We start from the raw sequence: 24,224 nt of genomic DNA on the forward strand, positions 1-24,224 counted from the left end.
TTTGGCTGTAAAGGACCTTGGGATGTCTTATGGTCATGAAAGATTTTATATAAATCCACGTTTTTCTTTCTTAATTACACTGTTGACCCAGTAGACATTAGACAGAAGTTAAGGCATCAAATTTTGGGCTTTGCTTATCTGTATTGTTCAGCAGTGCACAAGAAGCCGACAATATATTTTGTCACTGTTTTGCAGAGTGATAGGATGAGAAGAAACTTTCAGACAGCGAAATGTGCTTCAAAGTAGAAGCTAAGGAACGCAGTGACTAGTTAGTACACCTTCAAATAGAAGGATTTACAATCCAATGAAGCGATCCTTCATTTGACATACAAACATTAGCAACACATATTAAAATTACAAACACACACTAATATAGCAACTAAAATGGTTTATTTTTTGCCTTTGAATTTAGGTTCACTCTTTGAGAACGCCAGTGGAAATGTCAGTGGTTTTATCAACTCAAAAACTATATAAAATGTACCTCAGTTTGTTTTTGAAAGGTTGGCAATCAGAATTTTCAAATATTGTTTCAACCTCAAAAATAGAACACGATATACATTATTTACAAAAGCAAAGAAAATGTTTTCTAATATTTACACTGTTGAACTGAAGGTTCCACTGCGAATAAAAAGCCCTTCGACAACTGTATTAAAAAAAACCGATAAAAGCTTCTCTAATAAGTAAATACCATTTCCTTCCCTCACCCATTTGACTCCCAGTAAAGATTGTACACATTTACAATAGGGAGAGAAGAATGAAGATCACAATGAAACAACTCGAGTAGGGATTCTAAAGCTTCAGCTTTCATTTTAAATCTATCTGATTAGCGAAAAATGATTGTTTTCTTTATAATTAAGTAAAAATGAAGCTTACTCATCAGTATCAAAGTATGTAACAGGGCTAGCTTTTAAATTTAATTGAAGCATTCTTGAACTTTACTGATAGATCCCCCCCATTTACAGGGCATAATATTCAACACAAACCTGTCATCTGTGGCTCAGTTGGTAGCACTCTTGCTTGAGTCACAAGGTTCCAGGTTCAAGTCCCACTCCAGGACTTGAGCACAAAAAAAAACAAGGCTGATACTCCCGTACAGGACTAAGGATGTGCTGCACTGTCAGAGGTGCTGTCTTTCAGGTGAGATGTTAAACCAAGGCCCCATGTGCCTGCTCCAGTGGATGCAAAAGATCCCATGGCATTGTTGTGAAGAGGAGTAGGGAAGTTATCCCCGGTGTCCTGGCCAAAATTTATCCCTCAGCCAACATCACTAAAACAGATTATCTGGTCATTACCACACTGCTGCTTGTGGGAGTTTGCTGTGTACAAACTGGCTGCCGCATGCTTTAAAAGTACTTAATTGGCTTTGAGATGACTGGTGGTCTCAAAAAGAGCCAAATAAATGCAAGTCCTGCTTTTTTTCTCTTTCTCAAACCATCCGAATGCCAGCAAAGCAGAACATCCACTGCAAAGGCCATACTGTGGCAATCCAGAATGGCTACAGACATACAATTACAGTTTGGCAGGATCAAATTATAGTCCATATGCAGGGTAGTGTGCTTTAAGGAAGTGTAAGAAATTCAACTCACTTTTTAACCACTCCAAAATTCTCTAATAACTCATACAAAAGAAAATAGGAAACATCCAAAAGAGCAAATGGTTCTCCTATAATGTTTCTAATACCATCTGCACCCACATCCCCCCCTCCCAGTTTAGTAGCACCTTTTTTCCCTGCAACCTTCTATTTACAATTTTAAACTAAACATAGGTTGAGTTGAAAATACTTCAAGTGAACCATCCTATAATTACATTTTTGTAGATCTAGTTTAAAAAAAAACTGGGAATGGGGATGAGAAAGGGCACAAGGAAAGCCTGCAGAGTCATTGGGTGTCCACTTCCCTGGACTCTCCTGCTCTGAATACCATGTGGCTTGGAAGCATAGCAGTGTTTGTGAGCACTATTACATGCGATTGCTGGGTTCTATGCTCGACTTGCTGGCTGGTTCCTGTGGCTTCTTCCCGACTCTCTTGCCTGACCACAGCTTGTTTGGTCTCTGGTGCTTTGATCACAGATGCAAAGACTGTGCCTTGCGGTTGGCTCACAACCCGCTGACTGGTAGCTGCAAAGGTCACCACTGGAGTGGCAGCACTTATTGCAGTAGACGATGGCATAGCTTGTGTTCCATTATCTGGTACCTGTGGGCTGGTCGGAAAAACTTGCTGGTCACTGCTACCATGGACAGCAAGAGACGTTGGCGTAACCATCTTTGCAGACAGCGAACCCCCTTGCAAGGCAATGTTTTCTTTCAGCACAGTCACCGGATGGGAGGATGCAACTGTTTGGAAAACGAACTTGGGAGACGACATCGCTAAATCAGTGCTCGTGATCACAGTTGTGAGGGGGACAGTTTGTAACGTGACAGTACCGACTCGCTGAGTCCCTGGCGAGACAACCACTGGAACCTGTGATGAAACCTGTATTGTTCTGGGGAAAGAACAAAGTCAGCAGATCAGGACAATATTCAGCGTATCCCGCAACATACAGTATTTCTCTGCCTGACTGGATATTTTCCCAATTTTGAAACCATTATTGTCAGCATTACAAAAGAAAGCTATTTTCCCCTTTCCCATTTTTCTTTTATCATCTATAGGAATTTCTAAAGCTTCATAATTGCTGGGCAAATGCTACAAGACTATAATCTGCTGTCGATTTTCCAAAAACCACTGGACACAGGACATTTTTAAAATTCTTTCACGGGAAGTGGGCATCGCTGGCTAGGCCAGCATTTATCGCCCAGCCTTAAGTACCCTTGAGAAGCTGGTGGTTGCTGCCACTGAACCTGATCAGAAAAGATCCAGGTTTTACCCTAATCTATGCTGTCACCTGATCCCAGCCAATGCACCGTTGGGACACAACAACTGGCCTTTAATGCCCCTGGGCTGGGGCTAATTAGCTACAGTTTCCCGTTGCTATCCAGTGATTCCTATGGAAAGTGTGCTTGTGTAGATGCTGAGTGAAGGCTGGGCTGGGTCCAGCTGCGATTTGCAACTCATTAAATCAAACAGCCTGCAGACACCCTCTCCAGGAATGTACAAGAATGGCGATGGCACTGCCAACCTTCATGGTACTACACATTGCCATAGGTTGAGAGAAGAGAGGGTGGGGGGAATAAAAAAAACAAATACCAATTTCTAATAGATAGTAGCATTAATACTTCAGAAATACACAGTTATATATTTTAAAAACTCAAATTAACAAGAGAAGCTTTTCCAGCCTGTCTGTTCATGACTGCCAGTCTCTGACACAGGCCTGTCCGAGGAGTCTCCCTGCCTCGTTCCAGCAAACACAATCTGATGAAGCATCATATGGAAGAGGAATGAAACCCTAATTTTCTTTTTACTTGCTTCAGCCCAAATCAAGCTCATGGCAGCATTTTATTTTTACGATTAGCTCATGACTGGCACGTTCAAAAAACTTCACTCTCAAAAGTCCTCAAAATTAACTAGCGAGAAATGCAACCAGAGCTTCTGTTTGCCCAATATGGAGTACAGAGTCAATCCTAACATACCCAATCCCAGAGAGCTTAAGTGCAAGGCTGGCCACAGCAAATGCTTGGGAGCCTTCAATTATGTGCAGGGATACTGTTGAACTTTAGCCAGTTAAAACTGTGCAGCTGAAAAGCATGGACTACTGATAAGCTTCCTGCTGCATGTCTTCTGAGAGCACCCTGTTAAGACATTGACATATTGGGTTATATGGAGTAACATGAGAAGAATCTCAGCCCCTATTGACAGTCTACACTTCCAGATTCCATTATTCACAAGGCTGGCTGGCTAATGATCAGTACACTGGAGTAGTGTGCCTGACTGGTTCAGTGTCAGATTACCCAGTCTGACACACAGGCATTACTCAGCTCCCATACGGTGTCATAAAATATTGGATCCAAAGGATTTCTGCTTATCTGCCCCTTCACACCCAAAAGAAGCATGGCCAATAGACAAGCACAGACTGCAGATCTCACCTGGCAGACAGCAGATAACTGGAACTCACCACGAAAGGCAAGGTGAGAGGCACAATTCGCCATCAAGTGTGTAAGCGCCCACTGAATTGTGCTTCTATCAGTTGGAGGTGGAGAATTTAAGCAAACATGTTGCCTTTGTGAAATACTAAATGCTGAATACACAAACATGTGGTAAAGATTTTAGATAACTCCTTACTACTCAATTTGTGAGCCACGTGATACCAGCTCAGGGCTTAGGGAGCATCTGTCTAGATTGAGATGCAGTTGCAATATTACATACCTAATAAGGATAGAAAAATTGGGAAAACTGGGAATAGATCACAGGGGACAAATTGTGATTTTGGAAGAGATATTCCAAATGATAATTTGCTTCCTCTTTTCCTCTTTGTGAAAGCGAATGCGCCATATTACCCCATTACACCTCACAGCAACAATGGAAAACATTTGTCTCGAGTGGAGTTTGCAATGAAGCGGCTTTGTTTTATTTTGAATTCAGATGATTCAAGAGGCAATCTTCATAAGAGCCAAAGCACAAAAGATCCGCACTATCCACTCATCTGCAATGTTCTCATTGGTTTAGTCATGAAATCATAGAATGTTACAACACAAGAGGAGACACTTAAAAAAAAATTATTTGTTTATGGGATGTGTCACTGGCAAAGCCAGCATTTATCACCCACCCCTAATTGCCCTTGAGAAGGTGGTGAGCTGCCTTCTTCAACCGCTGCAGTCCATGTAGATACACCCACAGTGCTGTTACGAAGGGAGTTCCAGGTTTTTGACCCAGCAATAGTAAAGGAACAGCAACACAGTTCCAAAAAAGGATGGTGTGTGACTTGGAGTGGAACTCACAGGTGGCAGTGTTCCCATGCATTTGCTGCCCTTCTAGGTGGCAGAGATCATGGGTTTGGAAGGTGCTGTTGAAGCAGCCCTACTGAGTTGCTGCAGTACATCTCGTAGATGGTAAACACTGCTGCCACTGTGCGCAAGTGAAGGGAGTGAATGTTGAAGGTGGTGAATGGGGTGCCAATCAAGCAGGCTGCTTTGGCCTGGATGGTGTTGACCCACTTGTGTGCTGTTGGAGCTGCACTCATCCAGGCAAGTGGAGAGTATTCCATCACACTCCTGACATGTGCCCTGTAGATGGTAGACAGTTTACAGGGAGTCAGGAGGTGAGTTACATGCCGCAGAATTCCCAGTCTCTGACCTGCTCTCGTAGCCACCTTATTTATATGATTGATCCAGTTCAGTTTCTGGTCAATGAAACCCCCCAGGATATTGATGGTGGGGATTCAGTGATGGTAAGGCTGTTGAAAGTCAAGGGGAGATGGCTAGATTCTCTCTTGTTGGAAATGGTCATTGCCGAGCACTCATGTGGCAGTACTATTACCTGCCACCTATCAACAAAGACCTGAATGCTGTTCAGGTCTTGCTGCATGCAGGCACAGATTGCTTCAGATTCTAAGCAATCACGAATGGTACTAACACTGAGCAATCAGCAGTAAACATCTCCACTTTTGATCTTAAGTTGGATGGAAGGTCATTAATAAAGCAGCTGAAGATGGTTGGGCCTAAGACACTACCCTGAGGAACACCTGCAGCAATGTCCTGGGACTGAGATGATTGGCCGCCAACAACCACAACCATTTTCCTTTGTGCTAGGTACGACTCCAACCAGTGGAACATTTTCCTCCCGATTTCCATTGACTTCAATTTTACTAAGGCGCCTCGATGCTACACTCAGTCAAATGCAGCTTTGATGTCAAGGGCATCACCTCACTTCTAGAATTCAGCTCTTTTGTCCATGCTTGGACTAGGGCTGTAATGAGGTCTGGAGCTGAGTGCCCCAGCAGAACCCAAATTGAGCATCGGTGAACAGGGTATTGTTGAAGAAGTGCTGTTTGATAACACTGCCAATGACACCTTCTATCTGCTGATAGGGCGGTAATTTGCTGGATTGGATTTGTCTGCCTTTAGTGAACAGGACATACTTGGGCAATTTTCCACATTGCTGGGTAGATGCCTGTGTTGTAGCTGTACTGGAACAGCTTGGCTAGGGGCACGGCTAGTTCTGCAGCACAAATCTTCATTACTATTGCCGGAATGTAGGCAGAGTCCAAAGTCTTTGCTGTAGCCAGTGCTTTCAGCAATTTCTTAATATCACGTGGATTAAATAGAATTGACTGAAGACTGGCATCTGTGATGTTGGGGACCACAGGAAGCTAAAATGGATCCACCAGTCAACACTTCTGGCTGCTTCATCCTCGTCTTTTGTGCAACTGAAGTGTGTACGAGAGGAGTTTCTGGAGCAGTACACTGAAGAACCAACTAGGGATCAGGCTATTTTAGATTATTATGCAATGAGAAAGAGCTAATTAATAACCTTGCCATAAAGGAGCCTTTGGGAAATAGTGACCACAATATGATAGAATTTTACATTAAGTTTGAAAGTGATATAGTTCATTCTGAAACTTGAGTCTTAAATCTGAACAAAGGAAGGTATGAGGGCGAAGTTGGCTATGATGGATTGGGAAAATACACTAAAATGATTTGACAGTAGTAGACAGGCAATGGCTAGTATTTGAAGTATTACATGATCGACAACAAATATACATACTTTTAAGACACAAAAACCCAACAGAAAGATGAATCAACCATAGCTAACAAAAGAAGTTAAAGATTGCATTAGAGCAAAGGAAGTGGCTTAAAAGGTTGCCAGAAAAAGTGGTAAGTCCGAAGAATGGGAGCAATTTAGAATCCAGCAAAGCATGACCAAGAAACTGACAAAGAAAAGGAAAAGAGAATATGAATGCAAGCTAGTGAGAAACAAAAGTTTCTTTAGGTATGTGAAAAGGAAAAGATTAGCAAGGACAAATACGGGTCCATTACAGGTGGAGACAGGAGAATTTACAATGGAGAATAGGGAAATGGTGGAGAATCTAAACAATTACTTAGCAGCTGTCTTCACGGAGGGAGATACCGAAAATCCGCCAGAGATACTAGCGAACCAAGGGACTTGTGAAAATGTGGATTGAAAGAAATTAGTATTTATAAGCGGTTGTACTCAAAAGATTAACTGGATTGAAGGTTGATGAATCCCCTGGACCAGATGAGCTACTTCCCAGAACGTTGAATGAGGTGGTCATAGAGATAGTGGATGCATTGGTGGTTATTTTTCAAAATTCTAAATTCTGGAAAGGTTCCTTCAGACTGGAAAGTAGCAAATGTAACCTCACTAAGAAAAGATAGAGAGTGTAAACGGCAAACTACAAACATGTTAGTTTGGCATTAGTAGGGAAAATGATAGATTCTATCATAAAGGATGTGATAACCAGACACTTAGAAAATAACAGTAGGATTGGGCAGAGTCAACATGTATTTATGAAAGTGAAATCATGTTCAACAAACCTGGAAGTTTTTTTGAGGATGTTACCTGTAGCATAGATAAAGGAGAACCAGCAGACGTGGTGTATGGTCATTCTCAGGATGGCAGGCTGTTACTAGGAGGTACCGCAAATATCAGTGCTTGGGCTATAGCTGTTCACAATCTATATAAATGTTTTGGATGTGGGGACCAAATGTAATATTTTCAAATTTGCTGATGACACAAAGCTAGGTGGGAATCTAAGTTGTGAGGAGGATGCAAGGAGGCCTCAAAGGGACTTGGACAGGCTAAATGAATGGGCAAGAACATGGCAGATGGAATATGTGAAGAAGTGTGAAGTTATCCACTTTGGTAGGAAAAATAGAAATAGGGTATTTCTGAAATGGAGAGGTTGGGAAGTACTGATGTCCAAAGATACCTGGATGACCTTGTTCATGAGTCACTAAAAGCTAGCATGCAGGTGCAGCAAGCAATTAGGAAGGCCAATGGTATATTGGCCTTCAATGCAAGGGGTTTGAGTATAGGAGTAAAGAAGTCTTGCTGCAATTGTATACAGCCTTGGTGAGACTGCACCTGCAGTATTGTGTACTGTTTTGGTCTCCTCATCTAAGGAAGATATATCCGCCATAGAGGGAGTGCAACAGAAGGTTCACCAGACTGATCCATGGAATGGCAGGTTTGTCTTCTGAAGAGAGATTGCGGAAACTGGGCCTGTATTCTCTAGAGTTTTGAAGCACGAGAGGTGATCTCATCAAGGTATCTTTGGACATCAGTACTTCCCAACCTCTCCATTTCAGAAATACCCTACTGAATCTGCTTCCACCACCCTTTCAGGCTGTGCATTCTAGGTCACTATTACACACTACGTAAAAAACTGCTCCTCATCTCCCTCCTGTTTCTTTTGCCAATTATTTTTAATCTGTGCTTTGTGGTTACTGACTTCATCATTTTAATGGATCCATAGAAAGCTATATGAACAAACTGTGCTGTACAACACGCCTTGTTCTTTGTGAATGAACATAATTGAGTATTTTCTTCTATGGAAACAGGAGAATATGCATCCAAATCCATGTGAACCCTATATTTGCAAGATTGAAGTGTACAGAATCTATGAACAAAACAAATAGTATTCAACATGACAACCATTCATTTTTAAACTGCGTAAAATCAAAGATAGCATTCAAACAACGCAGTGAAACTGAGTGAGCAATGTGCGTTGTAAATGACAATGATTTGTGATGGAATCATCATTGCGGGGCTCTGGTTGCATGAGCTCAACAGAGAGTGTCCGTCCGTCTATCTATCTATCCGTCTATCTATCTCAGTCTTGAAAATTCCAATTGCCATTTGGGGCAGAGTGTCCACATTTCCACTATCTTTTGGTGAAAAAGAGCTCCATAATTTCTCTCCTGGATGTCATAGCTCTAATTTTAAGATTGTGCCCCTTGTTCTGGATTTGCCCCACCAGAGGAACTTGTTTCTCTGCATCAACCCTATCTATTCTGTTTATAATGTCACCTACTCAAGAGATTGCCTTCGACCCTTTGTTCTCTTTACAAACTCAGTCTTAGAACATTGGGTTTCTTTTTACCTCACTGATTGTGTTGGCGTGGTCATCGGTGCTGAGATTGGGATGTTTCTGGTGATGACCTTTTGCCCTCCATGAAGAGGCGGAGCTGACTGTACAACCTGTACGGTCTTGAGAACGCTGATTTGCTGTGCCTTGTGAAGAGTCTGAACACCTTTCAGCATTTCTGGTGGCAGTAGATGCACTGACCGCTGCACAGTCTCCCCGACTGTTGGGTTCACAGACTTGACTACAGTAGTGGGCTGGGGCAAAGCTTTCCTGTCACCCGACATTACACACGAAGTAACCCTAGGTTGCTGGGTTTGCACACTACTCGTGACTACTGATGGCAGGACTGTTGCAGAAGAACATGTTGTTGAAACTGCAGGAAGCATATAGGCTGCAAAATTAGAACTCTTCTGGGTTTCAGAACTGGAGCTGGGATCATCATCTTCAATGTTCACCAGGTTCTTAGGCATCTCCTTGAACTGGTAGACTAAACGCTGCCCCTCCACCTTGGCAAGGATTCCTCTTTGGTAGTAATACCTGCAGATGAAAGCATAGGATCATTCAAATCTGGAAAATAAATATATAAATGTCACTTACAATGACTCTAAGATACAATAGAATCAGAATTTCTAGAAATTCTAGATTGAATAGTCGTTTAGAAAATTCTTGCAGCACAGTGCATGACAATCATTCAGAAATTCAATGTAAATAAAAAAATATAGAACTAAAATTACTTATTACATTAGGAAAATGTCAAAATCCACAAACTGAAATATTCCCATAAAGCATGCTTGTGCACAATGCAAATCTTGTCCTCCAGTCTACATATTAATTCATTGAAATTTGTTTTCGAATGGTTACAGCACAAGAGGCAGCCATTAGGCCTGCCGGGTCTGTGCAAAAGCAACTCAGCTGGGACCACTCCCCCATCTTTTCCCTGTAGCCATGCAAATTTTTCCCCTTCAGATAATTATCCAATTGTCTTTTGAAATCCACATTTGAATCTGCCTCCACTTGAAAGCAGCACATTCCAGATCCTAACCACTTACTATGTAAAAAAGTTTTCCTCATTCACCATTGCCTCTTTTGCCAAATACCTTAAATCAGTGTCCTCTGGTTCTTGATCCTACTGCCAATAGGAACAATTTCTCTCTGTCCAGACCCCTCACGATTTTAAATTGCTCTATAAAATCTCTTCATCTTATCTTCTCTTAGGAGAACAATTGCAGCTTCTCCAATATCCATGTAACTGAAGTCCCCCAACCCTGGAACCATTCTCGTAAATATTTTCTGCACCCTCGCTAATGTCTTCACATCCTTCCTAAAGTATGGTGCCCAGAACTGGACAGAATAGTTCAGTTGGTGCAGAACAAGTGTTTTATAAAGGCTCATCATAACTTCCTTGCTTCTGTACTCGATGCCCCTATTTATAAAGTCCAGGATCCCATATGGCTTATTAACCACTTTCTCAACATTTCCTAACATTTTTAAATGACTTGAGTACATATACTGCCAGGTCCCTCTGCTCCTGCACCCCCTTTTGAATTGTATTCTTTATTTCATATTGCCTCTCCTTAGTCTTCTGACCAAAATGAATCACTTCACACTTCTCTGCATTAAATTTCATCTGCCACTTATCCGCCCATTCCACCAGCTTGTGTCTATGTCCTTTTGAAGTTTATCACGACCCTCTTCACAGTTCACAATACTTCAAATTTTTGTGCAATCTGCAAATTTTGAACTTGTGCCCTGTATACCCAAGTCTAGGTCATCAATATAGATCAGGAAAGGTAGTGGTCCTAATACCGACCCCTGGGGTACCCCACTACACACCCTTCTCTAGTCCGAAAAACAACTGGTCAGCTCTATTCTCTGTTTCCGGTCACTCAGCCAACTTCGTAACCATGCTGCCACTGTTCCTTTTATTCCATGGGCTTTAACTTTGCTGACAAGCCGGTTAAGTGGCACTTTTTCCAAACCCCTTTTGGAAGTTCATGTACTCTACATCAACCACATTACTCTCATCAACCCACACTGTTACCTCATTTAAAAACTCAATCAGTAAGCTGCTCCACATGATTATGTTTTCCTGTACATAATTATTAGTGTGGAGAGTAACTTCTTTAATGCATGCTGCCTGTAGCAGGTCCTTAATCAGCAACGGGCCAAGCAACTCAAACATGAAAAACACTATTTATTTCTCTTCACCATTTAAATACATTTTGTTGAAATCAGATGACTAATTTAAGGTAATTGAGCCCACAGTACCCTTTCCCCTAAAAATCTGTTGTCCTGTGGGGTCTTTATCTACCCAGTGGTAGAATATTTTAGCACCATTTGAGAAAACTAAATCTTGCCCCTGGAATCAGCAGAACAGCCTGATTTTTTTTTTTTGGTGTTGGTTTGTGGAAGAAACATCCCCTGTACTTCAAAGGATGCTTTGTCAACTTCAACACTAATAGCTGGAACATACAGACAGAACATTGCTGAAGGACGACTCAACATGCTTTCGATTGTAACAGACTTGACCCTTCAGTGAGGTATGGTGGGTTGTAATACTCTATTCAGCATATCAAAATAACGTACCTGAGAGCTCTACCCATAGTCTCATAGTTCATGTCTGGCTTATTTTTGTGTTTCCCCCAGAGTCTGGACACAGCTTTTGAGTCAACCAGTTTGAAGATGCCTTTCTCTCTCTGAGTCCATTTGATGTATCTGGGACATGTACTCTTGTCCTGAAGCAATGCCAGCAAGAATTCCCAAAGGTAGATTGTGTTTCCTGCAGGTATTGAACATGGTTAGAATTTCACATTGAAAGTAAGACGTACATATAATGAACAGGTATGAAGTGCAACAAATGTGGCAGCCATTTGGACACAACAGAAACAAACAGAAAAGAGATGACCATTTGATCTTTTGGATGAACGGAAGAAAAAGGCTTGCATGTATACAGCACTTTGCAAAACCTCACAATGCCCCATTTTTACAACCAATGCAATAAATACTTTTTGTAAAGTAGTCACTATTGTCCTGTAGGAAAAGCCACAGCCAATTTGTGCACAGCAAACTCCCACAAATGGCAATGAGATAATAATCAGATGAGCTATTTAAGTGGATGTTGGTTGAGCGCTAAATATTGGCCACTGGGAAGAACTCCACATTGGACGCTGGAGAGAACTCCACTTTCTTCTTTGAATAATATCATGGGATCTTTTACATCCTTCCAAGAGGGCCGACAAGGCCTCGGTTTAACATCTCATCAGAAAGGCAGCAGCTCTAACAGAGCAGCATATCCGAAGCACTGCACTCAAAGTGTCCGCCTAGATTATGAGCTCTGGAGTGGGACTCAAGCCCATGTTCTTCTGACTCAGGAGAAAGTGCTACCACTGAGCCAAGGCTGATATATTGAAAGATGATAATATCGATTGAGGGATGAATGCTGGATATGAGAGAACCATCTTCTCTTCTGTGGATTCTGTCAAATGATGTTTAATGTTGCCCAGAATAAGCAGATGGGACATCAACTTAAGGTATCACATGAAAGATGGTACCTGTGGCAATGCAACACTCCCCCAAGTACTGGATTGAACAAATGCTCCTTCTGTTCCTCATAAAATATTAACTTTTAGGATCAAAAGCATTTTTGGAATATATGAGTGTGAAGTAAAGCTGCAACCACACTGTTGGCATATGCAGGAGGATGAAAACACTCAGAACTTCCATTGGCAGAGGACTGAAGGAAATTAGAGCAACTGGCTGTTTACATTACCCATGGGCAGCATTACTATCTCCAGGGATTCCTCGGAAAGCTTCTGAGGTGACCTTCTACCCCTCCATATCATCATTTCTTTCCTATTTCTGCGCCAAGTTAATTTGGGGCTGTCAACAGTTGTAGTACCGTAATATAAAGGAGGCACTCGCCTCCAGTCTACTGGAGGCCAGAAGGATTTAAAGGAAAAACAAGTCCTGAGAAGAGAGCAAAGACACTTCCTCTTGGATATATCAATACTGGAAGGATTTATTTCACTATTAACTTCCACAAGCCTCATGTAAAGCCCGTCTCTGCAGCCCAGATGGGCCAGTGTTATTGAACAAGTGGATGGTAGGGAGAGGTCCCAGGAACTCGCTTCAGGACCCATGCTGTTCCACATACTCTTTGGATTTTAACCACAGGTGCACTTTGTGAGGTTCCCGTTTTGCCAAATCCCAGTACAGCATATCCACTTGTACAGGACATCAGCTGGTTAGACTTCATACAGCAATGGAGAAGCAGAATTGAACATAAAAAGGTTATGGGATACGGCACAATTTTCCTTAGAAGCATTCTCGAGTCAGCTTTTGTATTTTGTACTGCATTCATGTACTTGAGGAGCTAACTTAACCCACTAACTTAACAAAGAATTTGTAAAAATAAGGTAGAACTAACCTGCTAGAGAACAAAGAACAGTACAGCACAGGAACAGGCCATTCGGCCCTCCAAGCCTGCGCCGATCTTGATGCCTGCCGAAACTAACACCTTCTGCACTTCCGGGGCCCATATCCCTCTATTCCCTTCCTATTCATATATTTGTTAAGATGTCTCTTAAACGTCGCTATCGTATCTGCTTCCACCACCTCCCCTGGCAGCAAGTTCCAGGCACTTACCATCCTCTGTGTAAAAAACTTGCCTCGCACATCCCCTCTAAACTTTGCCCCTCGCACCTTAAGCCTATGTCCCCTAGTAACTGACTCTTCCACCCTGGGAAAAAGCTTCTGACTATCCACTCTGTCCATGCCGCTCATAACTTTGTAAACCTAGAGGTAACCCAAGAAAATGGGAGTGCACCTGTGGTATGGGATGTGAACAGAACAGTTGCATTTCTTTTAATTTTAACGGTTAACCAAAAAAGAACTGAAGTGAGAGAAAAAAAAAATCAACTCATAAAATCTACTGAGGCGCTACAGAATAAGAAAAAAATCATTGCTTATACTTATGAAGAAAGCATAAGTTGTTATTGCTTCAGCGTTGACAGGTGTGCATTATGTTGGATGTCTTCAGTGATTAATGCCCTTGCCACATACATCCGTTGTTGTTATTGTCTGCAGAAATGCCAGATGTGGTGAAATTTTATCAATTGAGATCATGTGAAATTATAGAGAAAACTTGAAGAAAGCAGTTGAATGTTAAAATTAAAGTTTGAAGTTTATGTTTACTGCTGATTAGTTTAATCCATCAATTTTAAAAGTAATGGATGTGCATCAGGAAGTTTCCTTTCGGACCTGTCAGCTCCTCCTCTCAAGTGTTTGATGAAGAATGTAAAAATGTCAGGGGAGCTTCAATAAACCAGAATCCAGGTTCAATGGTGCTCCATCCAGAGGTTGCTCGACAAGTTTACCATCTGTTACAACTTTCAACTGGAATCTTATATAAAAAAAATATTGACTCTACATTCCTGAACACTATGTTTTTCACAACAGATTACCTTTGCCGTCTTTGCTTTTCCTTTTCACAGGGAAAGTCACTGGTGAGACCGGACGAGCAGCTTTTGGTTTCCGCCCTGGAAGCAAAGCGATTAAAGTTTCAATTTACTTTGCCATCATTTATTTGGGATTGTTGCAAATAAAATGTTACTAAAATAAATGAATTGTAACATGTTAAAATCATACAGCATAAAATCGTATGTGGTCCATCACAACTGTGTCGGCTCTTCGCAAGAACTATTAGTCCAACTCCCCCGTTCTTTTCCCACAACCCTGCAAATTTTACAAGTATTTATCCAATTCCCTTTTGAAAGTTGCTACTGAATATGCTTTCACCAGCATTTCAGGCAGTGCACATTCCCCCAAATTTTGTTTTGTACCGGATGTAATCTGACTTCACATGCAAAAGGGTGAAGAAAAATAGCCCGACAACACCTTGAACACAAAAAGCTTACACATCTCTGCTAACCCAATGTTGCACTTTGAAGCTGTCCTAGGTTTGTACAATATCAGTAAACACAGGACACAACACAGTCCTGCCATTGAACAACTATCACTTTGTTTTTAAAAATGTGGCCTAAATTTGATGTGTTCGGGCGGCACAGTGGCGCAGTGGTTAGCACCGCAGCCTCACAGCTCCAGGGACCCGGGTTCGATTCTGGGTACTGCCTGTGTGGAGTTTGCAAGTTCTCCCTGTGTCTGCGTGGGTTTTCTCCGGGTGCTCCTGTTTCCTCCCACAAGCCAAAAGACTTGCAGGTTGGTAGGTAAATTGGCCATTATAAATTGTCACTAGTATAGGTAGGTGGTAGGGACAGGTGGGGATGTTTGGTAGGAATATGGGATTAGTGTAGGATTAGTATAAATGGGTGGTTGATGTTCGGCATAGACTCGGTGGGCCGAAGGGCCTGTTTCAGTGCTGTATCTCTAATCTAATCTAAAAAAATTTCTCATTTAAAAATAAACATAGTCCCACATGTTCAAATTGGCTTGGTAACTACAATGATCTCCTGATCATAAATATGACTTTGAACATTTCCCCAATGTTGGCAGCTCCAATGATAATAACAGTGTCAAGTTAAGTCTCTGCAAATTGAACAGTTGTTCATTAGACCACAAGTTCAAAATGGAACAAGCATTTTATAATTCTATGATGATTTCAGAAGAATCCTTTACTGCACCTACTCAAAAGAAGGATAATTCAATTGTCAAACCAGCATTGTTAGGATTGTTAATTAGAAGTGGTTTGGGAAAAAAAAACACAAAACATGAAGAATCAACATAAACCGCTTCTGACAACTTGCTTTTTGAATACGTTCCTACTAGTTTTAGTTGTTCATTTTTGCAGAACAAATAGAATTTATGTCCTACTACATTACTACTCTAACAGTGTTACTGGATGGATGGGTGCTACAATCACGAGTTAACAAAGTCATTCGCTCTATTAGCCAGTTAGCGTGTGAAATATAACTTAAAAAAACAAAATTTACAAACACTCAGCAGAACTCACTTGACATTAACTGCTCAATTTTAGTGTGCCATAAATCACTAATTCTGCATATAATATTATCCAGCCTCTTGATTTAAAAATGGTCTCCACCCTGGCCAGCAACCAGTTTTCTTGTCATCCTTCCTCACTCCATTTCCCAGGTCCTTAGCTCCCTCCTATCATTGTCTATCCCGAAGTATTATATAGAGTGGTATCATGTACGCCAAGGAGGTAAATTCTACGTCTAAAAGCAGGAGGTTACCAAACTTCTTTTTATTGCTGTGTTCCCCCATCAGAGATTCATATCCTATGCATACCTCCTTCTTCCAAAGAAAGAGTATTTTTGCATATAATGAGAATTTAGTTCCTGGATAATAATATATTAGACAAGTAAAATAAATAAATAACACAGTAATAACAAAAAGAGACTCATGGTACTAACTGAGATTAAATTTATTCAATAGGAAAGGACAGGTGACCAGATGCTGGGCTAACGAGGTAGATTTTAAGCAATATCTTAAAAGGAAGAGAGAGGTGGAGATGCAAAATTTGTCTTCCATTCCTCCTTCACCCACACAACACAACACGGACAAGCAGGTGGAAACCAGTTTCTTGGGCACATTGACCACCGAATACAAATCCTGAGCTCACAGATTGTAGACTGGTGGAAGGGAACCTAGTTATTAGAATAGGATAGAAATGATCGCAAATCAACATGGTTGACTGAGCAAAAGTTAACAGGAACATCAACACTGAAGGCCAAGCATAATGTCATATTTTTATGAAAACAAGACAGCCAGGATTACTGACTGTACTTGCCTTTGATGGAGTGTTTAATTTGCCTTCAAAAAGGTGCAGAGCAATAATTTCTCAAGTGCAAGAAAAAAAATCAATCTATTTACTGGAGTAGTAAACCAATCTGGTTCTGGCTCCAGCAAACACAGCAATGCACAAAGGAAATCTAAATTGCTGTGAGCAGACAGCAGTTATATAAAATTCAACCATAGTACAAAATAACAACCAGTTACCTTCCATTACTCTGAAACTAAAATATTTACAAGTCATTGCAGGACACCCAAAATAAGTTGTCTAAAATGAAACTTTGGGAATGGTTTCATAGTCCATTGGTGAAGTTATTCATGGTTTTACTTAGCAGTAGAACTCAGTACTGGAAGTCAAACTATTAAGAGCAGCAATACAAAAGCAAAATACTGCCGATGCTGGAAATCTGAAACAAACAAAAAAAATTGCTGGTAATATTCCTCAGTTCAGGCAGCATCTGTGGAGAGAAAAACAGAGTTAAAATTTCAGGTCTGTGTGAACTTGTCATTTTAATTCTCCACCTCTCTCCCACTCAGACCTTTCTGCCCGTGGCCTGCTACAGCGTTCCAGTGAAGCTCAACGTAAGCTCGAGGAACAGCACCTCAGCTTTTGACTGGGCACCTTACAGCCTTCCGAACTCAACATTGAGTTCAATAATTTTAGATCATAACCTCTGCCCTCACTTTTTTCTTAGCATTTTTTTTTGCTGGTTCGTTTTCTTTCACCCACCATCCTTTGTTCCTTTCTTAATCCCTTTACTTTGTGTTCGGACAGTTGCTATCCTGTCAATTCCACCTCATCCTGACGCATCTTTTGTTCCTTCACTTGTCCCAATACTACCAAGTACTAGTTTGGCTTGGTACCATGAAACTCTGTTATTTAATCTCTCCTGCCCTCCACCCTATCACAGACCTTTGCTTTAGTTCTTCTTTCCCGCCCCCCACCTTTCACTTGCTCAAAACCTATTACATTTCTAACTTTTGCCCTTTCTGGTGAAAGGTCACACAGACCTGAAACGTTAACTCTGTTTTTCTTTCCACAGATGCTGCCTGACCTGCCGAGTATTTCCAGTATTTTCTGCTTTTGTATTAAGAGCAGCATCTTGTTTTGGGTCATTGTGACTAAAACCTTGCAACAACTAATAACAGTACAATAGACCCACAAGAAAAAACAAATTGGACCCTTTTAACATATATTGATCTAGTTTTTAAATTAAAATTGTGAAACTCAGTCAGAAAAATCTCTAAAATCAATCAACCTTAAAAATTGAGGGGTTTCAATTTTTCCCCAATGACAGTTTAAACTAACAAAGGGCATATGGAGATGTGAATGGGAGGATGTGGATTTGATATTTTTATTTGGATTTTCTAAAAGTTTTTAACAAGGTGATTATAAGTTATTGTAATGAGCCATAATAAAGGAGGTTGTGTGGAGCATCGATGAGAAACCTGGCGTAACAATGGGAGAGGACCACAATAAAAATAAAATTCGTCAGGCTATAAAAGGCTATAAATATATGTTACCCTCCAGGGGTTACATTTGAGAGCTATAATATTTTTCATGCACAACTACAACACCACACATTTATAAAGATACAGAGGTATGATGAAAAACGGACACGATGCCAGAGGTGGAAAGATTAGGAGAGGTGATACAAAGTTTGGTCCAGGAAATGGGCTTTAAAGGACAATCCTAACTGAGGTTAGTGAGGTGAGCAGAAAATTTAAAAAGGACCAGAGAAGATTTAAAACCACAGGGAACATTAATTAATAACTTGGGATGAGGGAACCACAAACAAATTTCACAGCTGGTTATAGAAGATGAGGCAGGAAAGTTTAGGCAGGGAATTCCACATCTTAGGGCTCAGACAGTTGATGGTATGGCTGCCAGTGGTGGGGCGAAGGAAGGAGAAAATGCAGAAGAGGCCAGAATTAAAGGAATGCAGAATTCTTGAAAGGCTTGTAGGAATGGAAGAGACCACAGAGATGAGGAGGGGCAAGGCCATGGAGGATTTGAACACAAGGATGAAAATTTTATAAATGAGATATTGCTGGATGGGAACCAATGTAGGCCAGCAAGTACAGGGAATGAGGGGTGAATGGGACTTGATGCAAGATCGCATATGGGTAGCAGTGTATGACTGTAATTAACATGGGAGTAAAGACTCAGAAGAGGGAGGATCAGTTACATGGGCCAATGGTATAGTTTGCTGAACACAAAGGAAGCCTGAAGCTTTGGAATTCCCTCCCTAAAAGGATAATTTTGAGAGACCTCAGCACAAAATGTTTACCACAGTAACAGAGGAATAAGATACAAAAATGAAGTGCTAATGCTGGCGTACAAAGTGTCAGTCAGTGCTGGAAACAATAATTCCTCTGGTTGCTTTGTACAGTGGTGCTGTAATTGCATACATGAATGTTTTTTTTCAGTCAAATGCTAGTGTGCTTTAACAAAGAGTTTAACCTTTTCACAAGCAATAGTGAACAAAAGGGATCAGAGTGCATTGTCACTGCACACTGTTGTTAAACTCCAGAAAGCTTGTTATGGAAGGATAATGCTGGAGCCCATCTTTACTCAGTTTCACATTTATTGTACAGACTAAAAGGATTACAAACATGTAGCTCCTCACTCAAACCCTTTACCAGTCTCAATAAGTGCCTGCTGACAAGTGTTCAAGAAAGACCCCAATTAACACCCTCCACCTGCATATAATCAAACAATTGATACACAATTAACAGATTAACATAGTGACTACATTATATTAATACAAAAGCAAAATACTGCAGATGCTGGAAATCTGAAATAAAAACACAAAATGCTGGAAATACACAGCAAGTCAGGCAATATCTGTGGAGAGAGAAACACAGTTAACGTTTCAGGTCTCTCCACAGATGCTACCTGACCTGCTGAGTATTTCCTGCATTTTTTTTTTGGCCACATTACACTACCTTTGAAAAGGTGCAAAGACAAACCACAAAGTTGACTCTGGTTTGTAGGGATTTATTTCTTAAGTAAGTTTTCTTTGGTGGAGAGATTTAGAGGTGAAGTCTTCAAAGTTATGGCAAAAAGTGAATCCAGTCAAATTGTTCACCGTTGGGAAGGGTTCAAAACTCAAGTAACTCAGATAAAAATACGAACTTTTGGAGTAAGTAGGGAAGTGATGTGAACATTTTCACCCAAAATACATGGGAGTTGTACAATGCATTACCAGGGAAGGCAGAGGAAACAGACATTGCCGTTGCATTCAAGAGACAATTGCATATAATATGGGAGAGGGAAGAGAAGATTAAAAGGATATAGTGGGAAGGCAATATATAGAGTCATAGAGTCATACAGCAGAGAAACGGTCCCTTCGGCCCACCGCGTCCATGCCGACCATAATGCCTATCTATACAAATTCCACATCCCTCTATGCCTTGCTCATTCAAGTACCTGTCCAGATGCCTCTTAAAAGTTGCTACTGCTCCTGCCTCCACCACCTCTTCTGGCAGCTCATTCCAGATACACACTATTCTTTGTGAAAACTTTACCCCTTTGATCCCCTTTAAACCTCCTCCCTCTCACCTTAAATCTATGCCCTCTAGTTTTAGTCACCCTACCATGGGAAACAGACTCTGGCTAACTAACCTATCTATACCTCTCATAATTTTATATACATCTATCATGTCCCCTCTCAGCCTCCTTCGCTCCAGGGAAAACAGACCCAGCCTATCCAATCTCTCTTTGCAACTCAAGCCCTCCAAACCAGGCAACATCCTTGTGAATAAAAGCAAAATACTGCGGATGCTGGAAATCTGAAATAAAAGCAAGAAATGCTGGAACCACTCAGCAGGTCTGGCAGCATCTGTGGAAAGAGAAGCAGAGTTAACGTTTCGGGTCAGTGACCCTTCTTCGGAACATCCTTGTGAATCTTTTCTGCACCCTCTCTAGCTTAATCACATCTTCCTTGTAGTGCGGCGACCAGAACTGCACACAGTACTCCAAATGTGACATAACCAATGTTATGTACAACTGTAACATGACGGCCCAACTCTTGTACTCAATGCCTCGGCCGATGAAGGCAAGCATGCCATACGCCTTCTTCACCACCCTGTCTACTTGTGTTGCCACTTTCAGGGAACTATGTACTTGCACCCCAAGGTCTCTCTGCTCAACAACACTCCACAGGGCCCTGCCATTCACTGTATATGTCCTGCCCTGGTTTAACTTATCAAAATGCATCACTTCGCACTTGTCTGCATTAAATTCCATTTGCCAATCCCTTGCCCACTTTCCCAGTTGATCTATATCCTGTTGTAACCTCAGACAACCTTCTTCACTGTCCACTACACCACCAATTTTGGTGTCATCTGCAAACTTACTAATCATGCCCCCTACATTCACATCCAAGTCATTTATATGACAAACAGAGGGCCCAGCGCTGATCCCTGCGGCACACCACCGATCCCTGCGGCACACCACTAGTCACCGGTCTCCAATCTGAAAAACAACCCTCCACTACCACCCTCTGCCTCCTATCACCAAGTCAATTTTGTATCCAATTTGTGAGCTCACCCTGAATCCCATGTATTCGAACCTTCCGGACCAGCCTACCATGCGGGACCTTGTCAAAGGCCTTGCTAAAGTCCATGTAGACAACCTCCATCACCCTGCCCTTGTCAATCCTCTTGGTCACCTCCTCAAAAAACTCAATCAAATTTGTGAGACATGATTTTCCACACACAAATCCATGCTAACTATCCCTAATCAGACCATGCCTTTCCAAATGCATATAAATCCTGTCTCTCAGAATCCTTTCCAATAACTTTCCCACCACTGATGTAAGGCTCACCGACCTGTAGTTCCCTGGTTTATCCCTGCTGCCCTAAATAAAGACACAACATTAGCTATCCTCCAGTCTTCCGGTACCTCACCCGTGGCTAACGATGATACAAAAATCTCTGCCATGGCCCGAGCAATCTCCTCCCTTGCTTCCCATAGCATCCTAAGATACACCTGGTCAGGCCCTGTGGATTTATCCACCCTAATGCGCTTCAAAACCTCCTCCTTTGTAACGTTGATATGCTCCAGGATATCGCTGTTCTCTCCCTTGAACTCACTAGCTTCCATGACCTTCTCCACGGTAAATACAGACGAGAAGTATTAATTTAAGACCTCGCCCATTTCCCGTGGCTCCACACATAGATTACCACACTGATAGGCCTCATTCTTTGTCCTGACCAGACCCGCAATATCCCTCGTCAACCAATATATGGTTGATCTCTGATAAAGGACAGGCTTATTGGGTCTACTGCCCTTTTATATTATTACAAAAAGTTATAGTTATGTAAAGTAGGATCTTTGGGTTTAATTTAAAACAAAAACTGGAAAAAATATCACAATGTTAAAAGATGAAACTGAATATCTTGGAATAATTATGTTGTAAAAACAGCACTGCATATACATTGGTTTAAAGTATTAATGGACAGTAATAAAAGATAATCTTTTTCAACCGTCATGTGGGAAAAAATGAAGAATGTCCAGTTTTGGTTTAGTGGTGGTCTCTTTAAATTCAGTCATAACACAAAGGAGTTAACAAGATGCGACACTAGTACCCTGTACCAAGCCTATCCCAACTAAAATTACAAGTGTTTCAGGGTGAAGACTGCACAGAAGTATAATTCAGACTCGAACAGTGCTGCATGATTGGTTCTGTTTTCATATGATTGTCAGTTCATTTCTTTTTTTAAAATGAGTGGCCAGACTGAAAATCCAAAGAGTCCAGATAACTTGGGGATACAGAACTAGCTCTATTGTTCTGGTCAAGGTGTCAATTTGTAAAAAAAAACACAGGGAAGGAACTAGTAGAGGTACTTCAAAAGAGAGACAGACTCGCATTTATCCAACGCCTTTCATGACCACAGGATGTCTCAATGCACTTTACAACCACTGAAATACTTTTGAAGTGTAGCCACTGTTGTACTGTCGGAAATGCAGCAGCCAATTTGCACACAGCAAGATAACAGACCCGTCATACAATAACGCAGAGTCGCAAGGCAAAAATCAGGGAACATCCAGTGAAGAAAGGCTTGCTTGATTTTGAATTTCAACATTGTAGAGGTAAGAAAATTATGAAAACTTATTTACAAAGAACTAGCTTAGTACTTAGTGGCATGATTGTTTTTATTTTGTCCACTGGAGGACCTCAACCAACTTCCTACTAAATAATTACTATAGAATTGCCATTTGCTTGTTCAGCTTTTGCTAAGTTTAAAAGCATTAAGCAGCTTTATTTAATGAGATCCGAAGATGTGCTGCTTCATCTGCTCATCAAAGACGAGAGAAATCTTATGAAGGTGCAGGATAGGTCCAGTAGATAAAAGTAATCAACAGTCAGGATTTTCTATTTCATTCTCCTAGGCACCTTACAGACAAGTTAGACAGATGTCAAGTTAAGGATAGACTCAAAGCTCTGGGAGTTCAGCCTTGCCAAAGAGTGATCCAACATATAAAAAGAACTAGCATTTATATTGCGTGTTCACAGCAATGAAGTATTTAGTTAAATATAGTCACTATTGTAATGTAGGAAATGTGGTAGCCAATTCATACACAGCAATGTCTCACAAACAGCAATCAGAAAATGACCAGATATGGCCAGATAATCTGTTTCTATGATGCTGGTTGAAGGATAAATATTTGGCAGGATAGTGCCATTGGATCTTTCACATCCAGCCAAGAGGACAGACTAAAGATGGCATGCAAGAACTTACTACCTTTATGCTGTTATTTCCTGTCCAAGGAATCTACCTTCTTCTGGAGGCTGGCCATGCCACCTGATATTGCAGCAGCCCAGAGCTAGGTGGTGGGGGTGGGGCGGGCGCAGAACACTGCACCAAGGTGCTTGATTTCCAGCTTGGTCCTCAAATTGGATCAGGTCTGGACTATTGGCCTTGCCAGCCCCCAGAGTCTTCCCTGGGGGAGAAAACCTACCCATGCCTGATAGCTAGAAAGCAGCTTTCACCTTGATGCTTGCTTACTGTGGGAGATCTGTAAAATGCTTGCGAAACTCAGAATTGGACACACGTTGTTAAACGCGATTCTGACACAGAAGAGAGTCATCTCAAAGCAGCTCCATTTTCTGATAGAATAGTTTTCGGTGGCTTCCACATTGAGGAAGAGGGAAAGATCCAGAACCTCTTCAAATGCTACTCTGCAGCAGGAAACCTGGGAGATGGGTGAGAACTTCATGGACAGATTATTCTCTAACATCTCACTGTGGCACAGGTAAAACTAGTAACTCAGCGTATGGAGGACCATTGGTATGAACCCACATCCTGTCACCGAATCACCAATTAACTCAATTACCTAAATTTAGACAGATAATCAGACTATCACACCTCAGCAGTATGGTTGCTGCCAGACCTAGACACAACAAAATAATCACGACAGTAGCTTCAATAAGAACTTTTCATTTCATACTCCAATACTATGGTGTTGC

General features: G+C 41.4%; 1 protein-coding gene across 9 annotated transcripts in view; it reads right to left on the bottom strand.

The window, feature by feature from the left end:
• Positions 1-373: 373 nt before the first annotated feature.
• LOC137371471 (ETS-related transcription factor Elf-1-like) overlaps positions 374-24,224 on the bottom strand; it is a 179,251-nt gene continuing 155,400 nt past the window's right edge. For all 9 annotated transcript variants that reach the window (XM_068034120.1, XM_068034117.1, XM_068034118.1 and 6 more), the window contains 4 exons: positions 14,442-14,516; positions 11,566-11,758; positions 8,995-9,516; positions 374-2,481 (listed from right to left, as the gene is read on the bottom strand). In XM_068034120.1, the coding sequence (XP_067890221.1) occupies positions 1,878-2,481; positions 8,995-9,516; positions 11,566-11,758; positions 14,442-14,516 (1,394 nt within the window). In that variant the 3' untranslated portion in view covers positions 374-1,877. The remainder of the gene's footprint in view (positions 2,482-8,994; positions 9,517-11,565; positions 11,759-14,441; positions 14,517-24,224) is intronic.

This window comes from Heterodontus francisci, chromosome 6 (genome assembly GCF_036365525.1).
Source record: "Heterodontus francisci isolate sHetFra1 chromosome 6, sHetFra1.hap1, whole genome shotgun sequence".
Classification (NCBI taxonomy): Eukaryota; Metazoa; Chordata; class Chondrichthyes; order Heterodontiformes; family Heterodontidae; genus Heterodontus; species Heterodontus francisci.